The 23946-nt window shown below is 40.6% G+C and overlaps 1 protein-coding gene across 1 annotated transcript; it reads right to left on the reverse strand.

The window, feature by feature from the left end:
- IFNGR1 (interferon gamma receptor 1) lies at window positions 1-23215 on the reverse strand. The gene is made up of 7 exons (XM_055324711.1): window positions 22982-23215; window positions 11052-11166; window positions 9927-10090; window positions 8311-8480; window positions 6057-6246; window positions 3217-3344; window positions 1-1339 (listed from the first exon to the last, which is right to left on the reverse strand). The coding sequence occupies exons 1-7, from the start codon at window positions 23064-23066 to the stop codon at window positions 764-766; spliced, it is 1428 nt and encodes a 475-aa protein (XP_055180686.1). The 5' UTR covers window positions 23067-23215; the 3' UTR covers window positions 1-763.
- Window positions 23216-23946: the final 731 nt, after the last annotated feature.

Raw genomic sequence — 23946 nt, forward strand, 5'->3', positions numbered from 1 at the left:
TCAATTTTAAACATATTTTATTTACAAATCTCTAAATGCAATGTTCCATAAAAAAATATATACATGTTTCTATTTACATATTCTTAACTAAGTCTATTGATTTGAATTACAATTTAAATTCAATTTTGGAAAGCTTTCAGGATTTCTTCTGAAAGTAAACATTTAAAAATACTATATACATAGGGGCATCTGGGTGGCTCAGTCGGTAAGTACCGACTTGATTTCAGCTCAGGTCCTAGCCTTAGGGTTGTGAGATCAAGTCCTGCATCAGATTACACGCTGAACATGGAGCCTGCTTAAGATTTTTTCTCCTTCTTCTTCTGCCTCTCATCCTCACACTCATGCTCTCACATTCTCTCTAAAAAAATAACAACTATATACAGACTTCCAAAAACAAATACCATGCTGAGGCACAAAAAAAAAGAAAAAGAATCTATTACAGGTCTTGAAGTGATTAGAAAGGGCCCTGCGGCATCTTACCTACTATCATAGGAAGCAGGGTTCTTAAGAGCTTTCACAGTTACTCAACCCATCTAGATGGAAAATTTCAAATGTGACAGTGGTTTGTTCTTTCAAAGCCTCTGCAGTTTTCAGACCAAATGTGACAATGCCAGAGAGGCTCTTTGCACTTTATGTACACCCAGATACTCTTATTTGGTTGATATTGACAAAGAATAATTTCTGAAATCATGATCCTATCATGAAAGCAAGAAAACTGTTCAGGAAAAGCCAATCCTTCAAAGTTGCTGCAACTTTGTTGATCTTAGGAAAACTCTCCAGAATCTGCCGTAAGTCTATAACCAATCAAGGACTCCTTAGTACCCTCGTCCACAAGCAGATCCACTAACACATGTGGCTTGTCATAACCAAAGGAGGTGGTGGTGTTTCTCAGCATTACAGTCTCCTGTTCTCCGGTCTTTATTTCAGTTCTATTATTTGGGGGAAGTTCTGAGTCAGATAAGAAGCTGTCCGATTCCACAACGCCACTGTCAGAACCATTTCTGGAGTGATAGGAGTTGAAAGCGACAACACAGGGTTCAGACTGGTTACTATTTGAATGGACAGAATTCTCTGTCATTCCTGGGGTCAGAGGGCGCCTAGAAGCCATGTCAGAAGTGTTCTGTTCAGTGGTCACCACTTCTGTTTCACTGAAAAGGTCTTCTCGGGGTTCCATTTTTCCGGCATTATCTTCAGTAGGCATACCTACAATTGTTGCTGGCGACAACTGCTCTTCCCAGACCATCTTCTCATTTTCTGGGACAATTGGCTGGTAGGTGACGGGTGATACACATTTTGATTCAGATTTTGTCTCCGAAGAGGCATTTTTTACCACAGACAGCTAAGGGAAGAGAAGTCAATGATTAAAAATAATAAAGTAGTAAGCTTAAGTGCATATCCTTTAAAAGTCATCGTCTAAGGGTAACGGACAATGAAATATACCACTAAAGGGCATACTTATGGGAACAATGTAGCAGTATCAGGTGGTTGCCTTTTCTTGCTTTTAAATGAAAATACACTATATTAAAAATAAGTTTTAGAATTTTTAAAAAGTCATCCACCATCTAACCAGTATGTGCTGTTTTTTTCTATATTGTCTCCACATGTATGCACATTAAATTTGTAATGGGAGTACACCTATTTATATAATATTTTCACCATTCATCTTCATAATTATAATTTTTATTAGAATTTTCACTGCCTCATATAATTTCTTTATACTGATGATTAATTTCTCTAAGAGCAAATATTGAAGAGTTTCCAATTTTTATTATTTATAGAACATGCTGAAGTGAATATTTTTACACATCTTTTTATTTATGGAGTTTTTTAGTTTTTTAAAGAATAAATCCTTAAAAGTAGAATCACTAAGTCAAAGGCTGTGGCATTGTTTATGGCACTACTACACTCCATATCCATTATACGCTTACCTTTCTACCAGAGTTGTATTACTTTTACCAGTATATATCAGTTTTACCACTACTGATACTACTGGATAGTCAGGTTTATTTTTCTTCTCTAATGGGTATAAAGTTACATACTACAAAGTCACTTTGTGCTTACTTATTTATCCTAAATCAGTAAGAATAAATACTATAATTCATACATGAATTGCCTACCACTGATCATTCTTATTCACTTTACATAAAGTGCTTTCAAAACAAATTGAAATGGGTCCTTTGCGTGTTATAGAGGTATTATTCCTGTCCTATTTCATTCAAACAGTTACCATTCTGTTACCTGTAAGCGTTTTCATTATACAAAAGGCTTTTATTTTCTTTAAATTTTTTTAAATTTTTAAAAAATTTATTTATTAATGAGAGATACAGAGAGAGAGGGAGGCAGAGACACAGGCAGAGGGAGAAGCAGGCTCCATGCAGGCAGCCCGACATGGGACTGGATCCCCAGTCTCCAGGATCACGCCCTGGACTGAAGGCGGGGCTAAACCGCTGAGCCACCGGGGCTCCCTACAAAGGGCTTTTAAATGTTAGACATTAAAACATCAAGCTTTCAAACTCCTGGGTTGCCTGGGTGGCTCAGTCAGTTAAGCATCCAACTCTACTTCAGCTCAAGTCATGATCTTGGGTCCTGAGATTGAGCCCAGCATCAGGCTCCGTGCTCAGTGGGGAGTCTGCTTAAGGATTTCTCTCCCTCTCCCTCTGCCCCTCCCCCTGTTCATGTGCGTGCATGGGCGCGCTCTCTTGTGGCCATCTTTCCTTCTATACTCCAACCATAATGATGTTTCTGTATTTTTGGAGTTTCAGAAGCCATGCTTTCTTGATGCTAGGCTTTAGCACATACTATCTCTTAGTACTTGGATAAACTCCTATCTGTCCCTCAAGACTGCTTAAGCATCACTGCCTCCAGAAAGGCCACAACTAAGCCCCACCCTCCAAAGATGGACAGTCCTCATTGGCATGCACATAAACTTCTACATTTGAACACCATACTCCCACTGAATACTTATTTTCTTCTCCCACTAAACTTTAAGCTCTTAACAGACTTATCCAATTATGCTCTTGTTCTGTACATTAAAAAGTACCTGATGTGTAGTAAAAATTATGTGGTTTTGGATGTGTGGCAGATTGAGTGATTTATGATAGACTGACATGCTGCTGAACATCATTCTAACTTACAAAGAAATTAAGAAAACTATCAAAAAGGTACGAATAAACACTTTACGGTATATAATTAAAGAAAAATATTTAAATATGTTACCAAGGACTTGGGTAACATGATGCTTTCTCTCTTAAATGGATTCATCTTCTTAATGTAACAATACACAAATACCAGGATAAGTACTAGAAAAAGTAGGAGAGCAGCAACAATTGGAATCCAAACAGAATCTAAAAAAAGGGAAAAATCACAAATTAGAATTAGGATAGAATACTGCTATATCTATGAAATAGTTTTAAAGTCTTAATGCTGTTCTTTAATAGATTTGCCAACTGGGAAATTAATATGGTCAGAATTGCAAAGAACCCTTGCCACAGAAGTTGGGCAAGATTAAAAAAAAAAAAACACTCAGGTACATATCCTAAATATGAAGAGGGCTCTTCTCAACTTGCAATTCTCTACTTTCTGTAACTCCAACTCCATGACACAAAGTGGCGAGAACAGATTTTCATAAGAAGTTCTTAAAGCCCCCCAATATAGGGTATTTCCAGAGTTACATTTTTCTCCCCGTTAATAAGGCAAAAGACAAAATTTTAAAAAATCTATCCCTTCAGAAGTAAATTCTGACAATGTAATAATTTAATCTTGCTCTTCAGAATTTTTGTCACATTTTATAATTATTTCGAGGCTGTAAATACCTTTAAAGAGATAGACATACACATAACATACACAGACAGGAAAGTTACACAAGAATTAGATGCCCTTAAATGCAAACCAGAAATAATAACTTAAACTAGGAAAGATCTGTTTCAAAGCACATACATCTATAATCACTATTGTGTATTTTGTTCTAATGCTGCTTTTTATTTTCAACGAACAATCTTCAGTATTTTTTTTTTAAGATTTTATTTATTTATTCATGAGAGACACAGAGAGAGGCAGGGACACAGGCAGAGGGAGAAGCAGGCTCCATGCAGGGAGCCTGACATGGGACTCGATCCTGGGTCTCCAGGATCAGGCCCTGGGCTGAAGGCGGCGCTAAACCGCTGAGCCATCGGGCTGCCCCACAATCTTCAGTATTCTGGGCTGCCCCACAATCTTCAGTATTCTATTTTCACTGTCCTCTCTTCCAAATTAACAGCGCTCTACAAATCCTGGTGGCATTTGTCTTCCTTACTAGCATTTTATTACCTTTAATTTCTATTCCAAAGTTACTTTTTTGGAATTGTCACTCTAGAAATTACTACTAAATGAACGAGTGTATAAGATATATTATTAACAGGATGTGGAAAAAATTATTACAACAGTAAAGATAAAATAACTTCATAACTAATGCCAGCACTGTGTGTAGAAGCACGGCACAAGCAGGCAGGCAGGGAATACGGCTTCTGAGACACCGTGCTGCCACCATGTGGCCACAGTAGTAACTCAGTTTATAATTCAGTTTAAAAAAAATAAATCTGAGGCATTTGCATTATTTCACACTTTGTAGATTAATTAGGATTTTATTTTTTCAAAATAGCAATGCAATTTGGCATAAAATGCACTGCATTAAGTCAAAAACTACTTGGAAAAAAAAACTATTTGAAACCTTTGTTACAATAGCCTAAAAGTTACTAATATTAAATTCTAGGCATTTGGTCCAATTTTTGGCCTAGATCCCACTCCTCGAGAAGCTATTTGTATCATAAAATTTTGGTTGGGGGAGGCACCTGGATGGTGCAATCAATTAAGCATCTGACTCCTGATTTTAGCTCAGCTCGTGATCTCACAGTTGTGAGATCAAGCCCCACTTCAAGGCTCCATGCTCAGCATGGAGTCTGCCTGAGATTCTCCCTCCCTCTTCCTCTGCCACTCCCACTCATGCTCTCTCTCTAAAATAAATACATAAATCTTTAAAATAAATAAAAATAAAATAAAGCCATATTTAAAAACAGCCTGATAACTGGTAAATATATATATATATATATATATATATATATATTCACACAGAGTTATCAAAACATGCTATCATAGAGAAAATTGTAAATAATCTAGAAGTCTCAAATTGAGGAACATTAAAATGAATACAAATTCTTCATGATAAAACAGTCTACATACATTAAAAAATAATACTAATAGAGAATATGAATTAAAATGGAAAAATATAATATATACTTAAGGCAGTGTATAAAATTGTATATACTATACACTAACAATCATAGCTATGTAGAAAAAGGGAAATGGGATGAGGAAAAAAAAAAAAAAACACCAAACTGTTAACTAAATATTTGGATGAAAGAACTACAAATAATTTTGTTTTCTTCCAGCATTTTATATTTTAGAAATTATCTATAATGGAACATTTAAATTTCATAAGTGCAAAGAACAGCCCAAATTTTTGTTAAGGTACCTGCCACTTGAGAATATCAGTTCTAAAGTTCTATCATATATATTCTCCACACACACACACAAAGAAAATATAATAAAATAAAATTATTAAGTGTTATAAAAATGACCCATAACCTAACCTATCAATATTTATTTTTGGATACTAATTTCCAGTGTTTGTCAAATCTGCATCACACATGCCAATGAATATTTTTGCTATTCAGTTTTTAAACTTACCACCCCCATTAAGAACATTCTAATGGAAACATAACTTCTTGCTATGTGTAAATAGTAAGTTGCCTTATATCACTACAGTGTAATCCTGAAATGTTGACATTTATGCTTGGAGGTTTAGGTGTGCTTTCTTTACCGCTGGGTCAAAAGGTCATCACATAGCTTTCCAAATTGGTTGTTTTAGATCTCTCAGTGCCTGAAAAATGAGCTTATTTTTACTTTTGGACTTCTCTAAGAAATGGAATTGCTAAGTATTTTTAAAAAGGACAGAGATTTATTGAAACTGCCTCTTTTCAGTTATCCCTCCCTGTATTTAGGAACAACCAGCAGAAACTTGCCTTCTATGTGGTCACCATCGAAAGTGGTAATACAAAGCTCTCTGGACTTCTCAGTTACAACAGACCATTCTTTTGAGACTCCTTCTGCTGAAATACAGTAGTTCAAACTGAGGGAGGACACTGGGATCGTAAGGCGGCACTGAGTCTCATTGCAATCATCTTCGTCCTCTATACCCGTTGTGTATGTTGTCTGTATGGGGGAAACAACAACAGAGAAAATGCATGGCTTCTTTCATTCTGCAGAAAACAAAACAAAAACCAAAAAAAGCACCGTATTTATCCTGATCAAACACCTGAAGGAAATTTATGTGGTGTAAGTTGAATAGGTCTGTAAATAGTGTTGATGTCAAACAATAAGTCAATTTGTTATTTCAACACAGTGCTATGCTATGTATCCATGAACATGTTCTTTGTAGTGACAACAAATTTAAAAGCTCAAATAGCAGGAATGTTCAGTTAGTTTTTTTGGTTTTGCTTTTTTTTTTTTTTTTTTTAATAATTTATTTAACAGAGACATAGGCAGAGGAAGAAGCAGGTTCCCTGCAGGAGCCTGCTGCAGGCCTCGATCCCAAGACCCCGGGATCACACCCTGAGCCAAAGGCAGATGTTCAACCACTGAGTCACCCAGGTGTCCCTCACTGTTAGTTGTTAAAGCGACAAATGGTCATTAGTCCTTTGAGAATAGTGCTAAATACCTAGCTGATGAGAGAGAAAAGCATCTGTAGGTAGAATACAAAAGTTATTCTACAATGACTTCGGCTTCTCTTAGCGGTAGTACACAGAAGGCACTGAGCCAGCCTCTGCCAGTTTATCCTTCATTCGAACAGCCAAAGGACAAGCATCACCTGTGCCAGGGAGCGCCTGCACGCACGAAGGCAGAACAGGGGTGCCGGACTGCAAACAACTGCCACCAGAGCAGAAAGACATGTGAGCCACGAGGCCTGCAAAGGAGCTAGGAATCATCGAACCACACAGAAGCAGTCTGTCATGTCAGAAGAGAATTCAAAGGGGAGATGAAATGCTCGCTGAATACTGAAGAGTGAGTAGAAACTTGCCAAAGCTGAGAAGGTGGAGAGGGCCTTCTGGGAAAGAGCATGGCACCCACAGGGAAGGAAGAGCCAAAAGCCACTCACCAAAGCACAAATAAAACATAGGCTGGAAAGAATGGGGAGACAGGAAGCTGGAAAGGACACAGAGGCCAAATCATAAAGGCCTTGTAGGCCGTACCATGAAAGGGAATTTAGATATGATTTTGTAGCTCACGGGGATTTGTGAAGGGATTTTAAGCAGTGAAGGAAGGTTAGGTGTGCACTTCAGCAGGACAACTCCATTAAGCATCCAGAGTGATGTTTTAAAATCTATGTCAAATGTCACTCTTGCTGCTCAAATATTTCCAGAGATGTAACGTCTTTGTCAGAATAACATCAAATCTCTCCAGTGCCCCAAGAGATGTGGCCCCCGGTGACCTCTGACCTCATCTGCTCCATCTTGCTGCTCTTCACACCCAGTGTGCTTCTGCCAGAATCTATGTCTCCCAACAGTTTCCCCATATATACCCATTAAGGCCACCTCCTAACCTCCTCCAGACCTGGCTCCAGTCTCGCCTTTCCCTGTTCTGACCACCCTACGGAAAAGCACTATTGCCCCCAACCCTGCTGCCCATCCCCTGTCCCTGCTCTGTTTTCCTCCATTACATGGAGCACTGGAGCACTGTCTGTACTATTTGCTGCTATCTGCTGGTGCCAGGAACGCACAGAGCACATGCCTGACAAATACTACTAAATAAAGCAACAGCAGCGCTGTGGAGAATGGATGGACTAGAATCATTCCAATCCAAGTGTGGCCTGCACACCACTGTAGTAAGTATATTTCCACAGCAGTACCGCTAACCTTTACTTTCAAAAACAAGGATTCCAATTATAGCTTCGTATTATTTTACATCACTAGCCATGAAGAAGAAAAGATTAAAATTATGTTCATGTTACCAGTGGAGAAATAGAAGTAAACAGGTTTAAAATCCTAGAATAGAGCCATACTGTTAAATGAGGCAAGACAAAATTTAAATGTATCCACCTGCCCAGCATTAGTGATTTACTCCAATACTGACTCCCCTCAACATTTATTTATGTGGTTTTTCTTACCAACACCTATGATCCATAAGTCCTGCCTGAGTGTTCATAAGCATTCTACTTTCGTTACATTACAGAGACAACTTATGCTAGCAACAGAAAAACAGATCAACAGAAACACATACCTCACTTCCATTTATTTTCATATACACAGTATACATGAATGTGTGACAATTATTTTCATCATATATGGGTACTGCCTGTCTTCCACTTATAGCAGTTAAAGGATGAAATAAATCAATAATGATTTGGTTTTCCATTTTTCTGATACCCAGTGCAGGTGGTCCAATTTTCCCTGTCGTGGTGGGGAGGACACACAAAAGCAGAATTAGTAATCCCTGGAACTTCACAGCGCATTACAAAAAATTGCCAAAATCAATCAACCTACTCTTTCTGTTGCTCTAAAGCAGGACCATGTTTAAACCATTCCACAAAGACCTAGAAGATATTCTAAATGTCCTTAAAAAAGAAATGTTAATCTCAAGCAGGAAGTATTCTTATCAATTCTAAACTCTTTAATAGTTTAAAGTCACTTCTAGTCCAAAAGGTAAATATTGTTTTACAAGGTTAAAAAAACCTTGACATAACAGTAAGCTCTATCAGGATATTTTTCCCTTTTTTGTGGTTCTGCAGATAAAAAGGAAAATCTTTCTCTCAAAAAATGTTTCAGAAAAGGCATTTTAGTTACCTTTGCACACTCACTGAAACTCTTTGTATTACCAATATCTATGGACGTCTGGCATGAAGGCTCTTATAAAAGCTTGCTAAATATGTTGAACTTTTATTGTGAAAATTAAAACTAGATATTCATTCATTCATTCAGCAAATGCTTATGATTATGTGTCACCAATGCTTAACACTTTGTTGGTGAATCATTTACCTATTCTTCATGTGTTTATTGCCCACTTACTATGTGCCATGCAGGTCTGTTCCTCAGGGCCTGGCATACTTTCTAGCACAGTGTGCCCTTGATAAATCTGATGGTGTAGCTATCAGATGACAAAGGCATGGACTCTGGGATATAACATTTTTTCAAGGGCAAGTAAAGGAAGGGCCTCTAATAAGTAAGCACAATCTAAAGAGCAGGAGCAGAACCAAGGCTATGGTGGAAGAAGCAAAGAAGGAAGTAAAGATGGATAGCAAGGCACAAGGCCTAGAGTACTGGAGAGGACAAAGTGATCGTTTCTTTACTCATGAGTGAGGGTATGAGAGCTACACAGTAGGATTTTGATCAGAGCAAAGGAATGGGCCATGAAGATTTTGGAGCCTGAGGCAATAACTAAGATCAGGTATATCACGGGAATGCGTGGCTGGCAGAAGTCAGGGCTGAAAATCACTGGGGTTGAGGAGATGATAGAAATCTAACATTTGTTAATGTATTAAGTTGGTAGATAAAATTCCTCAAGGTCTTGGGGACTAGGCACAGTGTGGAAGAGGGAGACGTCAGTGAGTATAACTCAGCAAGGAGTGATAGGGAAGGGGGTGAGGGGGAAGGCTCCTAGAGAGTCCCTGAGGGCAGCACTGACCCATGCTTTCAGGGAGTGGAAATGTAATTGTTTAGAAGGGGTACAGTGATGGGCACCTCTCAGCCCAATTTTGTGGGGGCTTGGGCAAACAGGAAGACACAGACTCCCTAAATTCCTCCAACGATTTCTTGTGATTATTTTCAGCAAGTGCTAATAAAAGCAAATCTATATAGAAGATATGCGTAAATATTTTCAAATTTCAAAGATCTACTCACCTTGTCGACATAAAATGAATTCTTTTGATTCTACATAGGCTGATTCTTTTTGCCCAAGCCTAGCTTTAACTCTGGCCCAGAGAGAAAGTGATGGATCATTAATTACAGGAAAAATATTACAGTACTGATCTGAGGTGTTGCAGGCATCAATCCATACTGCTTCCCTAAAATTAGGAATAAAGAAACACAACAGTAACATTTACTGTCAATATACAAACTTGAATAATCTCTGTCTGTGCTTTGCTTTTCACGTACAGCATGGAGCTGGTAGAAAGAACTGATCAAGGATAGGATGGAGAAGCCAGACAAAGTAGGAAGTCTTACTCTGGTCAGAAGTACTAGAAATCCCTTTACAATAAAGAGGCTCAATTCAAAATACAACACCTGAACAAAGCACATTCCACATACACTTTTTAAAAATCTGATCTTTAAACCACTCTAGATTCTGTGAACATAATCATTACTTGATTGCAGAATCTAACGTATTACAGAGACTCCTGACACTTGTTGAAAATTTTTTTGAAATTTTTATCTTTCTACTCAATAATACATTTACTATGGAAAGTAAGAGGACATCTTTTTTAAAAAAATATATTTTATGTATTTAGTTATAAGAGAGACAGAATGAGAGTACGGGTAGGAGCAGAGAAGAAGGACAAGCAAACTCCACGCTGAGTGCAGAGCCCGATGTGGGGCTGGATCCCACGACCCTGAGATCTAGCCTGAGCCCTGTGTCAAGCCCGAGCCCTGAGCCAGAGCCCGGAGTTGGCCTATCTGCTCAGTGGAGAGTCTACTAGAGGATTCTCTCTCTCTCCTCTCCTCCCAGTGCCCCTCTCCCCATCAGCACACATACATGTGCACTCTCTCTCTCTCTCAAATATGTAAGTCTTTAAAAAAAAATCTCAGAAGTCAGGACTCCTCTACTTCAATTTTGATAGAAAGAAGAATTAAGAGGCAGGAATACTCTGAAAATAACTAATCTGCATCCTTAGCACTTCTGGAAGTACAAGCAGTTTAAGAAGTTCTTCCACATGGGAAAGAAAGATGATGAGAAAAAACAAAGTTATGGGTAGTATAAAGAGCTAGACAAAAACAGAATTAAAAAGATAAAAGAGTAACACTTACCCATAGTTCTTTACCTGTACAGTAAAAACAGGAGTCTGTGGCATGGGTGGGTAGTTCCAAAATAGGACAGTATTAAAGTTATAGGCCTCAATTGTAATATTGGTTGGTACTGGCACTGTAAGAGATTCAAAAAGTAAAATGGACAACTGTAAGAAACTAACATTAACATTAGAAAACCTTGTAAGGAGCCATGTTAGCCAAATATGTATTTTGAAGAAAAGCAGAATTCACCAGAACAAATACAATTATTTAAATTGAGACTTACAAAAACTAATTTTATTGGAAAATGTATAGAGTTCTGGTTCATTCTAAATTCCTAAAACACTGTAATATGAGGTAAATACAAATATAGTAGAGGCAATAAATCTCTATAATGTCTTTAGGAGTTTTTATAAATAAATGCACTGTCTGTTGTAATAATAATCTTTGATTCATTTACTCACTAGAATTTCCCATATTTGAAACCACAGATTGCCTTCATTGTCTAGAGGAGAACTGGTTATGCCAGGGAGGGGTATTTTCATTCTAAAATACCACGTAGGCGCTCAGCCCTCACCTGGTATTATCACACACCTTGGCACCTTTCCTAATAGCACAGGAATCGAGGCCTCACTTGGCTCCAGGAGCCATTCACCTTGTCAGTTCCATTAACTCTTTGCTCTCTGAGGTGTGAAGGGCTCGTTACAAAACACACCTAATATTTCTTCTTGCCTTTGCTCTTGTAAACCATTTCAGAAAATGTCTGCTGAGAAGATGGGAGTCATGAGAGAACAGGCAGGAGTCACTTTGATATCCTGTAACTAATTATCAAAACCAGCCACTTACTCCTCTGTGCAGTGTGAAAGGCTGCTGACCACCACCCCTTGGGAAACAATCACACATACATCTCCTCCCTTCCTCCTTTTCTCTCTCTCCCTCCTTCTTTCTCTCCCTTCCTACCCTTCTTTGTGAGTCAACAGGAAGATACAGAGTTGGCAATATGACCCCAATTTTAAGAGTATTCAATCCTACCTACCTGAACACCATGAAACGTAATTTACAATTACAATTAAAATAAATGAAAGGATGGCACTGTGGTCAGGTACAGTGGCTTCCAAACATAACTTATTATCAGCCTCAAAAATTCTGAGAGAGCCAAAAATTTATTAAAAAAAAAAAAGAAAAGAAAAAATTCCCCAGCACAGCGCACCTGGGTGGCTCAGTTGGTTAGGCATCTGGCTCTTAATTTCGGCTCAAGTCAGGATCCTATGGTCCTGGGATTGAGCCCTGCATCGGGCTCTGCACTCAGTGGGGAGGTGACTTGTGATTCTCTTTCTCCCTTAGCCCTCCCCCTCCCACACACTCTCTCTAAAATAAATAAATGAATATTTTTTAAAAAATAAAAATAAAAATTCCCTAGCTGACAATGATGATTACTTGGAGTTATATAAAGTGGACTGTTCTAATAAAAAATATTCCCTGGATTGGACATTAAGAAATGTGGGTTCTTTCCTAGTCATTTCAGACTTCCTAATCTGATACCTGAGGTGTTAATTTCACATACATAAAGTATTTGCTTACTTTTGAAGGAAATGTCTACAGTATTTTTTCCCCAAAGCAAAATTCCAATATTCAAACCCAAACTGGTACATTGCTTTAATTTACAATTATTTAAACTTGTATAATTGTTTTAAAACAGAACACAGGGATGCCTGGGTGGCTCAGCGGTTAAGCCTCTGCCCTTGGCTCAGGGTGTGATCCTGGGGTCCCAGGATTGAGTCCCACATCAGGCTCCCTGAGTGGAGCCTGCTTCTCCCTCTGCCTGTATCTGCCTTTCTCTTTCTGTGTCTCTCATGAATAAATAAAATCTTAAAAAAAATAAATAAAACAGAACACAGATCCAGAATTATTTCAGTAAAAAATAGAGTTATGAACAATTAAATTCTACACCTTTTTCCTTCCTTTTATGATTATTTTCCTTTGTAACAGTGGTTTTCAACAGGAGGTGATTTTTGTCTCCCAGGGGACATTTGGCACTGTCTGGAGACATTTTTGGTTCTCACAACTGAGTGGTAGTGGTAAGGTGCTACTGACATCTTGAGAATAGGGGCCAAGAATGTGAAGTATTCTATAAAGGCACAGGACCGCTCTCCATGGTTTGGCAGTCCAAAATGCCAACAGCACTAAAGTTGAGGGATCATGCTTCATATGTTCACAACTTTAGGAATTTTTAATTATTGCTTAAGAGGAAAAACTAAATTAAAAATAGAATCCTTTTGATAAACCAATATATTACATGGCTTCCTCACAATGAATACCTTTGGTTTTCATTTTTGTCTAACTTCTACAACTACTTATCAAAGCACTGTGACAATTTGTGCCAAAAGGTTGAGATTATGAAGCTGGAGGAGGTCTCACAGATTCAAACACTGCATGCTTATAGTATGCTGCTTCTTTTCCTTTTTTAAGATTTTATTTATCTATTCATGAGAGACACAGGGAGAGACAAGCAGACACAGGCAGAGGGAGAGAAGTAGGCTCCCTCTGGGGAGCCTGATGTGGGACTGGATCCCAGGACTCTGGGATCACGACCTGAGTCGAAGGCAGACTCTCCTGCTGAGCCACCCAGGTGCTCCTAATATGCTCCTTCTGTAGCCAGTGATCAGACACCTACAAGTTTTCTATTTACTCTTCCTGAAATACTGCTGACAGCTATTGGTTCCTAGCATCTCTGGTTCTCTAAGCAATTTTCTTGCAGGTGAGCCAGACAACACTGGGCTTGGCAGATTTAGCCCTGATTCTTCTCTTTTGGTTTCGGTAGAGCTCCATGGCATACTTAGCAGGGCCTACTGAGGCTTCTTTATTTGGTTACTTTAAGCAGATTTTTGGATGTTTGCACCTCAACTTCATGAAACAACCTAGTCTCAGAGAGCCTACAATCTGTGGGGAGGAAATAAATACAAGGCACCCCCCCACACACACACACTCCTCAGGGTCAAATCAACATTAATATCAAATAATATAAACAGGGGTGCCTGGGTGGCTCAGTTAAGCATCTGCCTTTGGCTCAGGTCAGGATACTGGGGAAATGGGATTGAGCCCCATGTGGAGCTTCCGGCTCAGCAGAGAGTCCACTCCTCCCTTTCTCTCTGTTCCTCCCCTGGCTTATGCATGTACTATGTCTTTCTCAAATAAATAAATAAAATCTACAAAAAAAAATAATATTGTGGCACTAGTGGAGCATCTGCCTTCTGCTCAGATCGTGATCCTGGTGTCCTGGGATCAAGTCCTACATTGGGCTCCCTGCAGGGAGCCTGCTTCTCCCTCTATGTCTTGCCTCTCTCTGTGTCTCTCATGAATGAATAAATAAAATCTTTAATAATAATCATCATCACACATATAAACATTATTTTTAACCAGGTAAAAGAGGAGGAACCTGATGCTATGAAAACTCACACTGAATGTGAACTTCTCTCAAAAGCCATTTCTTAACTTCAGCATCTCTTGCCTCTTCAGAGACTGAGAATTTTCAAACCTTCAGGCCCTGGTTCTTTTTTAACAGCCCTTCTTTTGGTTACTCTTTCTATTCTTGCGTTTTACCACCAGGAGCAAGAAGAAACCATGTGGCACTTTCAGCACTGCTTGGCAACCTCCTGGCTAGGTCTTGAACTCAACAAGCACATTTCCTACTCTTCCTGCTATTTATTAAAGGCAACGGTGTCCCTAAGCTTTCTGCCTCTGGTAACAAGGGCGTGCTTTCCTCCAGTTTCCAAAAATGAAGAGTTCTTCACTGCCTTTTAAGTCTCTTTTAAAAAAAATCATTCCCAATAGGAATGACTTAACTGTACAGACTCACACTGAGATTCCTATATTCAGGGAACAGGCATATAGAATATTAAATAAAGCACATTTACATTTAAGAAGAAGTTACTGAATCATAGTTATGAAACCACAAACAGGGGCACCTGGGTGACTCAGTCCTTAAATGTCTGCCTTTGGCTCAGGTCAAGATCCCAGGGTCCGAGGATAGAGTCCAGCATCAGGCTCCCTGTTCAATGGGGAGTCTGCTTCACTCTCTCCCTCCACCTCTGCCTGCCACTCCCCCTGCTCTTGCTTTGTCTCTGTCAAATAAATGAATAAATAAAAAAATAAAATAAACAAAAACACACAAACTAAAAACCCCACAAAGTAGCCTGGCACACTAGGTTGGTTAGGTGTGCCAACCAATCCCATGATTTGAGTTAAAGCTTGACTTGGTTGACTAGAAAAAGGGCTTACATCACAGCTTTCAAAGCAAAACGAGACAGGTGGTGGGAAGAGGAGGTTTCAATGGATACTAACAGACCTTACCATTCTACTAAAGGGGAAACTTTGAATATATACACTAAAGGATGTAACTTGTGGTTTTATGCTACCAGCAGAGAAACCATGTGGTTATTACACATCTGCCTTTGTCATTATTTGCCAAACTCTCATGATAAGTAGACATGAGTAGTTTTCTATTGTTTCAGAAGTTTGTGACCTAAAGTTTAAATTGTTTTATTTTATTTTTTTAAAAGATCTTATGTATTTGTTCATGAGAGACACAGAGAGAGGGGCAGAGATGTAGCAGAGGGAGAAGCAGGCTTCATGCAGGGAGCCCGATATGGGACTCAATCCTAGGACTGCGGGATCACACCCTGAGCCAAAGTCAGGTGCTCAACTGCTGAGCCACCCAGGCGTCCCTTAAATCATTTTATATTCAAATTAAAATAATTAAGGCTTACAGCAAACTTCTATTCAAAATAAATTTTTATTTTATGTCAATAAAAATATATGTAGAAATAGCAAGAAAGGATTATCTGTGGTGTTTAAGGAAAAGTATCTCATCACATAAAATAATCTTACAGATTTCTCTTGAAAATGATACAGATAGTTTTCTGTAACTCATGTTGTTTTGGAAATGAGTTCCGTTATTTGGTGCATGCTACCTAGAATAAACTTTTGCTGTTTTAAAATCTGCTTCTCAGAATGCCTCTGAACAGCTGAGGATTTAACAAAACCAAACACAGTAAAGAACAATCCGTTTTTTGTACCACTCTACAATGCGGGGTGGGGGGGAGCTCTGGTTACAACCAACTGTTTCCTCTTGATAAACTGGGAGAGACAGGATATGAAAAGAAGAGCAAGGAAGAGGACAGAAAAACTGATCAGTACGTGAGGAAGCAGCGCACAAGACAACGGGCAAGGGGAAATCACAAAAGACCAAAAAACCTCAGCTTGAAAGAACAGCTCTGTAATAATTGCTGGGGAAACAGGGACCTACAGACATCTCCAGATTTCCTGTGTGGATGATGGCCAGAATACAGGCTGCTATGTGTCCTCCATCCCATAACCACCAAAAGCATCTGTACCTCTACTGAAAAAGGGATAGTCACAGAAGTTCTTGCCGGATTTTAACAAAGACTTTAAAAGTGCGTACATCTATGGCTGAGCAGAGCTCTGGAGTCTGTAGACACCGTCTGACAATCTGCTTAACCAACCTCGCTCTGGGAAGGAGGAGCTGAGAAGCATAAAGGAGATAAAGGGGCCAGTAATTAAATTGTTTGGGGGGATTCTAAGCCTCCGACACTACAGCTCAAAAACAAGTGCTCCAAATTAAAGCATCAGACCCTTTTGTGAATGAACAACTTTCAGAGAAAAGCTCTCTAGCACCTTTCCCCTAGTGAAAGATAGAGTCATGGGTGTTTTTACAAAGGTTTCTTCTCTCATTACAAACTGAGAAATAGCATTGAGAAATCCAGGGAGACAAATCGAACTTCAATTAAAAAAAGAGAAAAGAAAAGAGAAGAAAAGAAATCCAAGGAGGAAAAGGGAGAAATATCAAACCAAGACTTCTACAATTTTTTTTCAGAATATATTTATGAGCACAATGTACCTCCTGGTTTTATGGTCCTGATAAAATAGCTATTTTCTTAGTGCCTTCCAAAATTTTTTCTTAGTAAGCAGGAGTGTCTTCTAGATTTAAGATGAATAAAGACATTTTGATAACTCTTGCACATTTCAAATGTTCATAAAAGTTTTTTAATTGAAAAAAAATAAAAAAAAAGTTTTTTAATTGAAACATTTCAGTATTTTTCAGCTTTGAATCATCCATCACTTTGAGATGAATATACAAAAAGTCTATTTTCCACTTTTATTACTTCCTTACCTTTAGAAAAAGAGATTCAGAGCTAAGGGTTCAAATAATAAAATTATTATTATAAATAATAAAATAATAAAGCTGTCACTCGATAAAATAGTTCCCTAGCTGGGTCAATATTCTTTTTTTTTTTAAGATTTTATTTATTTATATATGAGAGAGAGAGAGAGAGGCAGAGACACAGGCAGAGGGAGAAGCAGGCTCCACGAAGGAAGCCTGATGCGGGACTCGGTCCTGGAACTCTGGGATCATGCCCTGAGCCAAAGGCAGATGCTCAACCACTGAGCCCCCAGGGAGTCCCCCAAATAATGTTTCCAGGGTAATCTGGGCATAATGGTGACCTAAACCAAGGGCATGTACTGGATATACAGAAGAAGTGGCTGTGTTTTGTGAGAGGAAACTTTTCACTTCCCAAAGTGGAAAGAGCGTTTGGGTTCTGTTACTTACTTGCTGTGTATAACCTTAGGCAAGTTACTTGACTTCTCTGAACCCCAGTCCTCATCTGTAAGCCAGAGACAATAATCACAGGCCCTTACTCAACAGGATTCTCATTAGGCTTAATTAAAGGTGTGTTGTGATGCCTGGGCTGCCCTGGGTCAATACTCTTAATAGGTCTGCAGTCTTCTCTTCTATTTGTCTTCAGGCTCTATTCTGATTTTATCACTCATTCTCTCTCTTAATTTGTAGAGCCCAGAATACAACAGATATGAATGAAATCCTTTCCTTTTTTTTTTTAGAGATGGACATAATCAAATAGTAGCTTAGACTGAATTTACAATTAACTAAAATCCCCCCAGATCTTTTACCCAAACCACCATTGGATAAGTTAGAGCTTCTCCAATAAACATCTGCTTAGCCACTTTCTGATCTAAAATGCAGGATTTTTATATGTGCTCCTATTTATTCAATTTTATCTAGTTGGGTTTGCTTGGCATGCCAACAAATTCTACTTGGACCCGATCCACCTATACCCTGAGAGAGGTCATTTCTCAAGACTAGTTCCCATTTGGACTAATTCACTCCAAGTTGAGAAATAGTTGAGAAATAGGAGCTGAAAAACTTTTTTCAGTTTCTGAAAAACAGGAGAAAGAGAGAAGAACAAGTTAGTTGCTGAACCTATTTTAAAGGTCTCATACTGATTTGGAATGATTTTTTTTTTTTTTTTTTGTTTAAAGCCAACACAATTTCTCATATACAACTACAACAATTTAATATTTTAAAATATATTTGTTAAAATAAATAACAATGAACATTACTGAATGGTAATCACTAATGTGTGCATTAAACATTTACCACAAGACAAGCAATGTGCTCCACGTTGTTATGCACTGTCTCCGTTAACCAACACAAACCATTCTATTAGAGAGGTGATACTGGTATACATATTTTTATCAATGAAAAAACAAAGGGGTAGAGAAGCTATTGAAAAACTTGACAGTCTATAAAGTTTTGTTGATTTTGGTTAAGAAAAGCAACTTAGGCATCATTTTGGTAATAGTTTAAAATAAGAAAATGATCTCCATATATTAATACAAAGTGGAGATGATTATTTTCTGGTCACTTCACAAGCATCTAATTCAAGTAGTTTTGCATGATTTATTATACTATCACAATTATATGATGACCACTGCAGAATATGAACAATGTGTTAAAGGAAATCATTTCTTTGGAATGGACATGACTGAAATGGATATTGGTATTCTGATTTCTATGCACTGGGGTAATCTAAACCAAAGAGACTCCCTTAGTAAGAAAATTACAGGTAAATGGATTCCTTCCTGTCAGAAATTAATTTAATTCTGGTTCAATTCTCATTCTGTTTCTATCCAGTTAAAATGGAACCATTAATTATTCATCTAGTTTATACAACAACGGCACTATTGCTGTTTGCTGCCAAATTTTATGAGATAGCTCCTTTATAAGGGTTATTTTTCTCTCTCTCTTTTTTTTTTTTTTTTAGGTTTTCCTCTGTATGGAACTAAAATGAGAACCTTTCAAAGTCCATAGGAATCATGAATTTAAAAAAAAGGAATCATGAATAAGAATAAAATGAAAAAGAAATTATTAATACCCTATTCAATAAATGTAATTAAAATGCATGGTCTTAAGTATTTTGAATCTCTGAAATAAAAATAGGAGGCAAAGAAAATAATGAAAAATTTAAGCAACCCAGAACATTATCCTTTAGTCAGAAAAGAGACTTTCTCCACTTTTTTAGTGGAGACAGTTAAGGTAAGAGCCCCACTTCTATTTGAGAAAGTACAGTATGCTCTTGAATATTACTAAAACCCACAGTGGAAGAGCAAACTGCAAGAAGACAGATACTGCTTCACTTAAAAATATATATACACTACTGGGGCGCCTGGGTAGCTTAGATGGTTAACCGTCTTGCCTTTGGCTCAGGTCATGATGCCAGGGTCCTGAGTTCAAGCCCTTTGGGCTCCCTGCTCAGTGGAGAGTCTCCCTCTGCCCTTCCCCTTGCTCTTGCTTGCTCTCTTTCTGAATAAACAAATAAATAAAATCTTTAAGATATGTATAGATTATCTACATATAATATATATATATATATATACACATACACTACTTTTATAGGTAAAACTGTATGAAAAGTGAAATACCATTGATTATTAGATAGCATGCATGGGTTTCTTTTCCTTATTCATTCACTAAGAAATATTAACAAAAGCTCGTCACTGGAGCACAATACATTACCAACCACTTGGATTTTGCAGATTGACTATATCCTCTTGCCTGCTTCCTTGTTCCTCCTAGGTTCCCTCATCTAAAATGAACTATCAAAAATAGAGTAAAAGCCAACACTGTAACAAGAGTTAATACCCTGAGTGTGTGTATTAAATATCAGGCACTGGTGAGATAAGGAAGCTTGCCAAGAACCAGAAGTAGGTTGTCCTTATTATGGATTTTCCTCTTACTCTCTGGAGACATTACATTTTAAACTAACTTTAAAAGCATAGGAGACACAAGACAAACTAGAGAAATACATGGAAAATCTAGACAAATGTATTGAAAATGCAATGAAAAAAAGGAGGGTGGGCATCGAAGATGATACTTTGGGAGCAAACAGGCAACACTCCCAGAGCTGGCTTCCAGGATGTGCAAATTGTGTAACCACAAGGGGTCCCCCACACTTTCAGGTGTTAGAAATAGAAAAATGGAAGGTACCAGTCCTGCTTTCAAGGACTGTAATTGTATATAGCTAACAGTTATTAAGCGCTAGGCGCTGCTGTTAACTTACCACATCTCATTTTCACAACAACCATATAAAGTAGGTGCTATCAGTATCTCCATTTATGGATGAGAAATCAAGGCACAACAAGGTCTGCCTTGGAGAGAGGTCACTTCTACTCAGGGAACCTGGCAGGTAGACTCCAGAGTCCAAGTTCTTAACCACTCTGGAAACTGCCATTACCTAAGGCAGGTGAGTCATCTACAAAGGCAGTTGCAGCACATTGTGATAAGGGCCTGGACTCTTGCACAGAGGCTACTGGAAAGTAAGATTGGGGTACCTGGCTTAGGAGGGCCTAGTCTGTACTCAGAAGGGCATGGCACGTGATTTAATAATGCTACCTGAGCCATTCTCTTCCCACATCCACGAATGACTCCTGCTGTCTTTTAAACTTTCTACAAACTGCCCTCTCTTCTCCATTTAAACTGCCATTTTCATTGAGTCGTCTCAATTTAAGCAGGAGCCTAACTGGCCTCCTTCCTTAAGAGTCTACCCTCAAACTACTCTGTAAGATGAATGGTTTTTCTGAATGGCCCAACTGATCCTGCATAAAATCATTTCTCTTCTTAAAATAGGAGAGTGACCTATTTTAGGTCACTAATTAGGTGGGCTAATCCAGCGACTGCCCACTCAACTATAGTGAGCATATTTACTTTGTTGCCCTAGCATCTGTACTTCCTTCAGGAACATTATTTCTCTTCTGGAAACTCCCTTACTGCCACCGCAGGCAAGCAGGTGCCTGACCCAAGCTGAGCAAATCAGAGCCTTTGGGCTCTAACAAATCCCTTGAGATTTTGTTAGGATGGCGGAAGCTGCAAGATGCAAAACCCCAATGCTGTCAACATCCATGATTCCTGCCAAGTAGGAGCAGCTGTCCACCTTCAGAGTTGGTAATAAGATAGAGCCTTGGCTCTTTTGAGTGACTGGCTCAGCTTTCGGAGGCCCAAGTGGCATCTCTACCTTTCTATCTCTTGCTTGGATTCTCTAAGCCAATAAATTCCCCAATCTGCCAGAGTTAGCCAATGCTATGTTGCTAATCCTTTGCTTACACATGACAAGGCACTTCATTTCCCAGTCCCTACGGCTCTACCTGTCTTATCTCCCCTTGTATCCTCACACACACATTCTACAATGAAACCCTTAGTATTCCACTAATTGAACAAGCTGTTTCACACCCTCTCCCTCGCACACCAGTCTCTCTGTACCCCCAGCTCCAACTCTGGAGTTATCTGTCTCCATAAAGTCCTTCCTGATTCCCCTGGTCAGAGCCAGATACCCCAACCTTGTTTTTCTAGTAGTCTGTGCAAGAGTCCAGGCCCTTATCAGAATGTGCTGCAACTGCCCTGGTAGATGACTCACCTGCCCTAGGTAATGGCAGTTTCCACCAGAGTGGTTAAAACTTGGGACTCTAGAGTCCACCTGCCAGGCTCCCCACTGAGTAGCAGTGACCTCTCTCCCCAAGTTGGGCAGACCTCTTTGTGCCTTGATTTCTCATCCATAAATGGAGATACTGGTAGCACCTACTGTATTTGGTTGTTGTGAGAATGAGATGGGATAAGTTAACAGCAGCGCCTAGCGCTTAATAACTGTTAGCCAAATAATCATCCTTGAAAGCAGAAACTGAGTAACTCCCATCTTTGTATCCCCAACATCTGGCACAGTGCCTATCCCAGAGGATGTCTAATTATTTGTTTGCTTGCCTCTTAAAGAACAAGCCAGAGGACAGGAGGACATGAATGCAACACACCTAAACGAAGCCCACAGCCCAAGTCATAATGCAGAGGTTTGGACCCAGAATTTGCCAAGGGCGCAGAAGACCAGGCCTCCCTGACCCCTTCGAGGCAGCTGCTAACTGTGGATACTGAGAAGATACTCAAAACTGATGCGGATCCTGATACTTTAGGCTTAAGGCTCTTGCAGAAAATATTCACCGATTTCACTGGAGCTCCTAATCAACATCACGCCGAACTTTGAACAACGTATTCCCTGCATTTATTTCCGGGGAAATCTCAGAAATAAAACGCTCGAGAACTAGGCTAAGACACGTACAGCCTAACCAATCTGCTACCGAGCGCACGCACTACAGGGCTTCCAGATTACACATCAGAGGGCCAGTCACTGCCACTTAATGATTCTCATAATGAGGGGCGCACAACTTTTTTCGTGACGATTCTGGGCTCCCCCTCCGAGTACTTAAGTCCTGAGCGCTGGTCACGGGGTACACACGCCGACCGAGCAACTCACTTCTTTGAAAATGAGTTACCAGAACTGGAAGGCCGACAGCCGCGTTAACGGAAGAGGCGAGAGGAAGGGAACTAAAGTCCCCCGACCGCGGAGACCGCGGCGGCCTTCCCGGGGCCCGCCCGCGCACGTCTGGGGGCGTCCGGGAACCCCGCGCGACGTCCCGGGCGGACGAGGGCGCGCCCCGCGGGGCCGTGCTTCTAGCCCCGGGCGGCTCCCAACCGCCGCCCGCCGCCCCCCGCCCCCCGCCCCCCGGCCGCAGCCCGGCCGCGAGCGACGTACCCGAAGGCAGCTCCGGATCCGCGGGGCTCATCTCAGCCCAGCACCCGGCCTGCAAGACGAGGACGAGCAGAAGGAGCAGGGCCATGCTGCCCGGAGCCGCCTCGGGGTGCGGCCCTCAGAGAATGCGGCGTCCAGCCTGCAGCCGGGGCCTCGCGTCACTTCCGGACCAGCGGACCAGCGCTCCGAGGAGAGGTCCGGCGCGCTCGCAGCGCGGAGCCCGAGTGGGGATTGGGGGTGGCGGGGGGAGGCGGGCGGGGGCGGGGGCGGGGGCGGGGGCCGGACGGGGAGGCGGGGCCACGGCGGAGGAGGCGGGGCCACGGCGGAGGAGGCGGGGCCACGGCGGAGGAGGCGGGGCCACGGCGGGGACGCCGGGCGCTGACCCGGCAGCGGGACAGGGCGGGGGCGGAGTCAAGGTCAGGAGGTGGAGTCACGGCGAGGAGGCGGGGCCAGAGCCGTGAGGCGGAACCCGAGCGCGAGCCCGAGGCAGGAGGCGGGGAACCCGGACGTGAGAGGGACTTCAGGGCAGCGAGTCCCCAGCCGGGCGTTGGCTGGGAGGGCAGACTAGGGCGAGGAGGCCAAGATGGGCCGGCTCCAAGGACTCACAGCGTTAAGGGCGTCAGAGTCTGTGGTCGTGACGAGGGCTCGCAGGTTCTGAGGAACTTGGATCCAAAGGCTCCGTTCTTTCCATCTGGCACCACCTTCCGAGATCCTTCTTCCCGTTTCTGCAGTGTCCTGGGGTTGCAGGACTTTTCCTGAGGCCACAGCCCAGCCACAGTCCGTACTTGAACGCTGCTGGACTTCGCCATCAAGGCGTCTGGAAGTCTGAGAGTTCAGAACAGAGCCCTAAATGCCTCTCTAACCCCTGCATTTGTATTTGAGGAAACTAAAGCTTCAGTGGTGAAACGGTGTGTGCAGACCTCTACGGCCTGCATCCAACTGGCTTGGCCAAGAACTGCTTCATCCTT

Source organism: Nyctereutes procyonoides, unplaced genomic scaffold (genome assembly GCF_905146905.1).
Source record: "Nyctereutes procyonoides isolate TBG_1078 unplaced genomic scaffold, NYPRO_anot_genome, whole genome shotgun sequence".
In the NCBI taxonomy this organism is placed as follows: domain Eukaryota; kingdom Metazoa; phylum Chordata; class Mammalia; order Carnivora; family Canidae; genus Nyctereutes; species Nyctereutes procyonoides.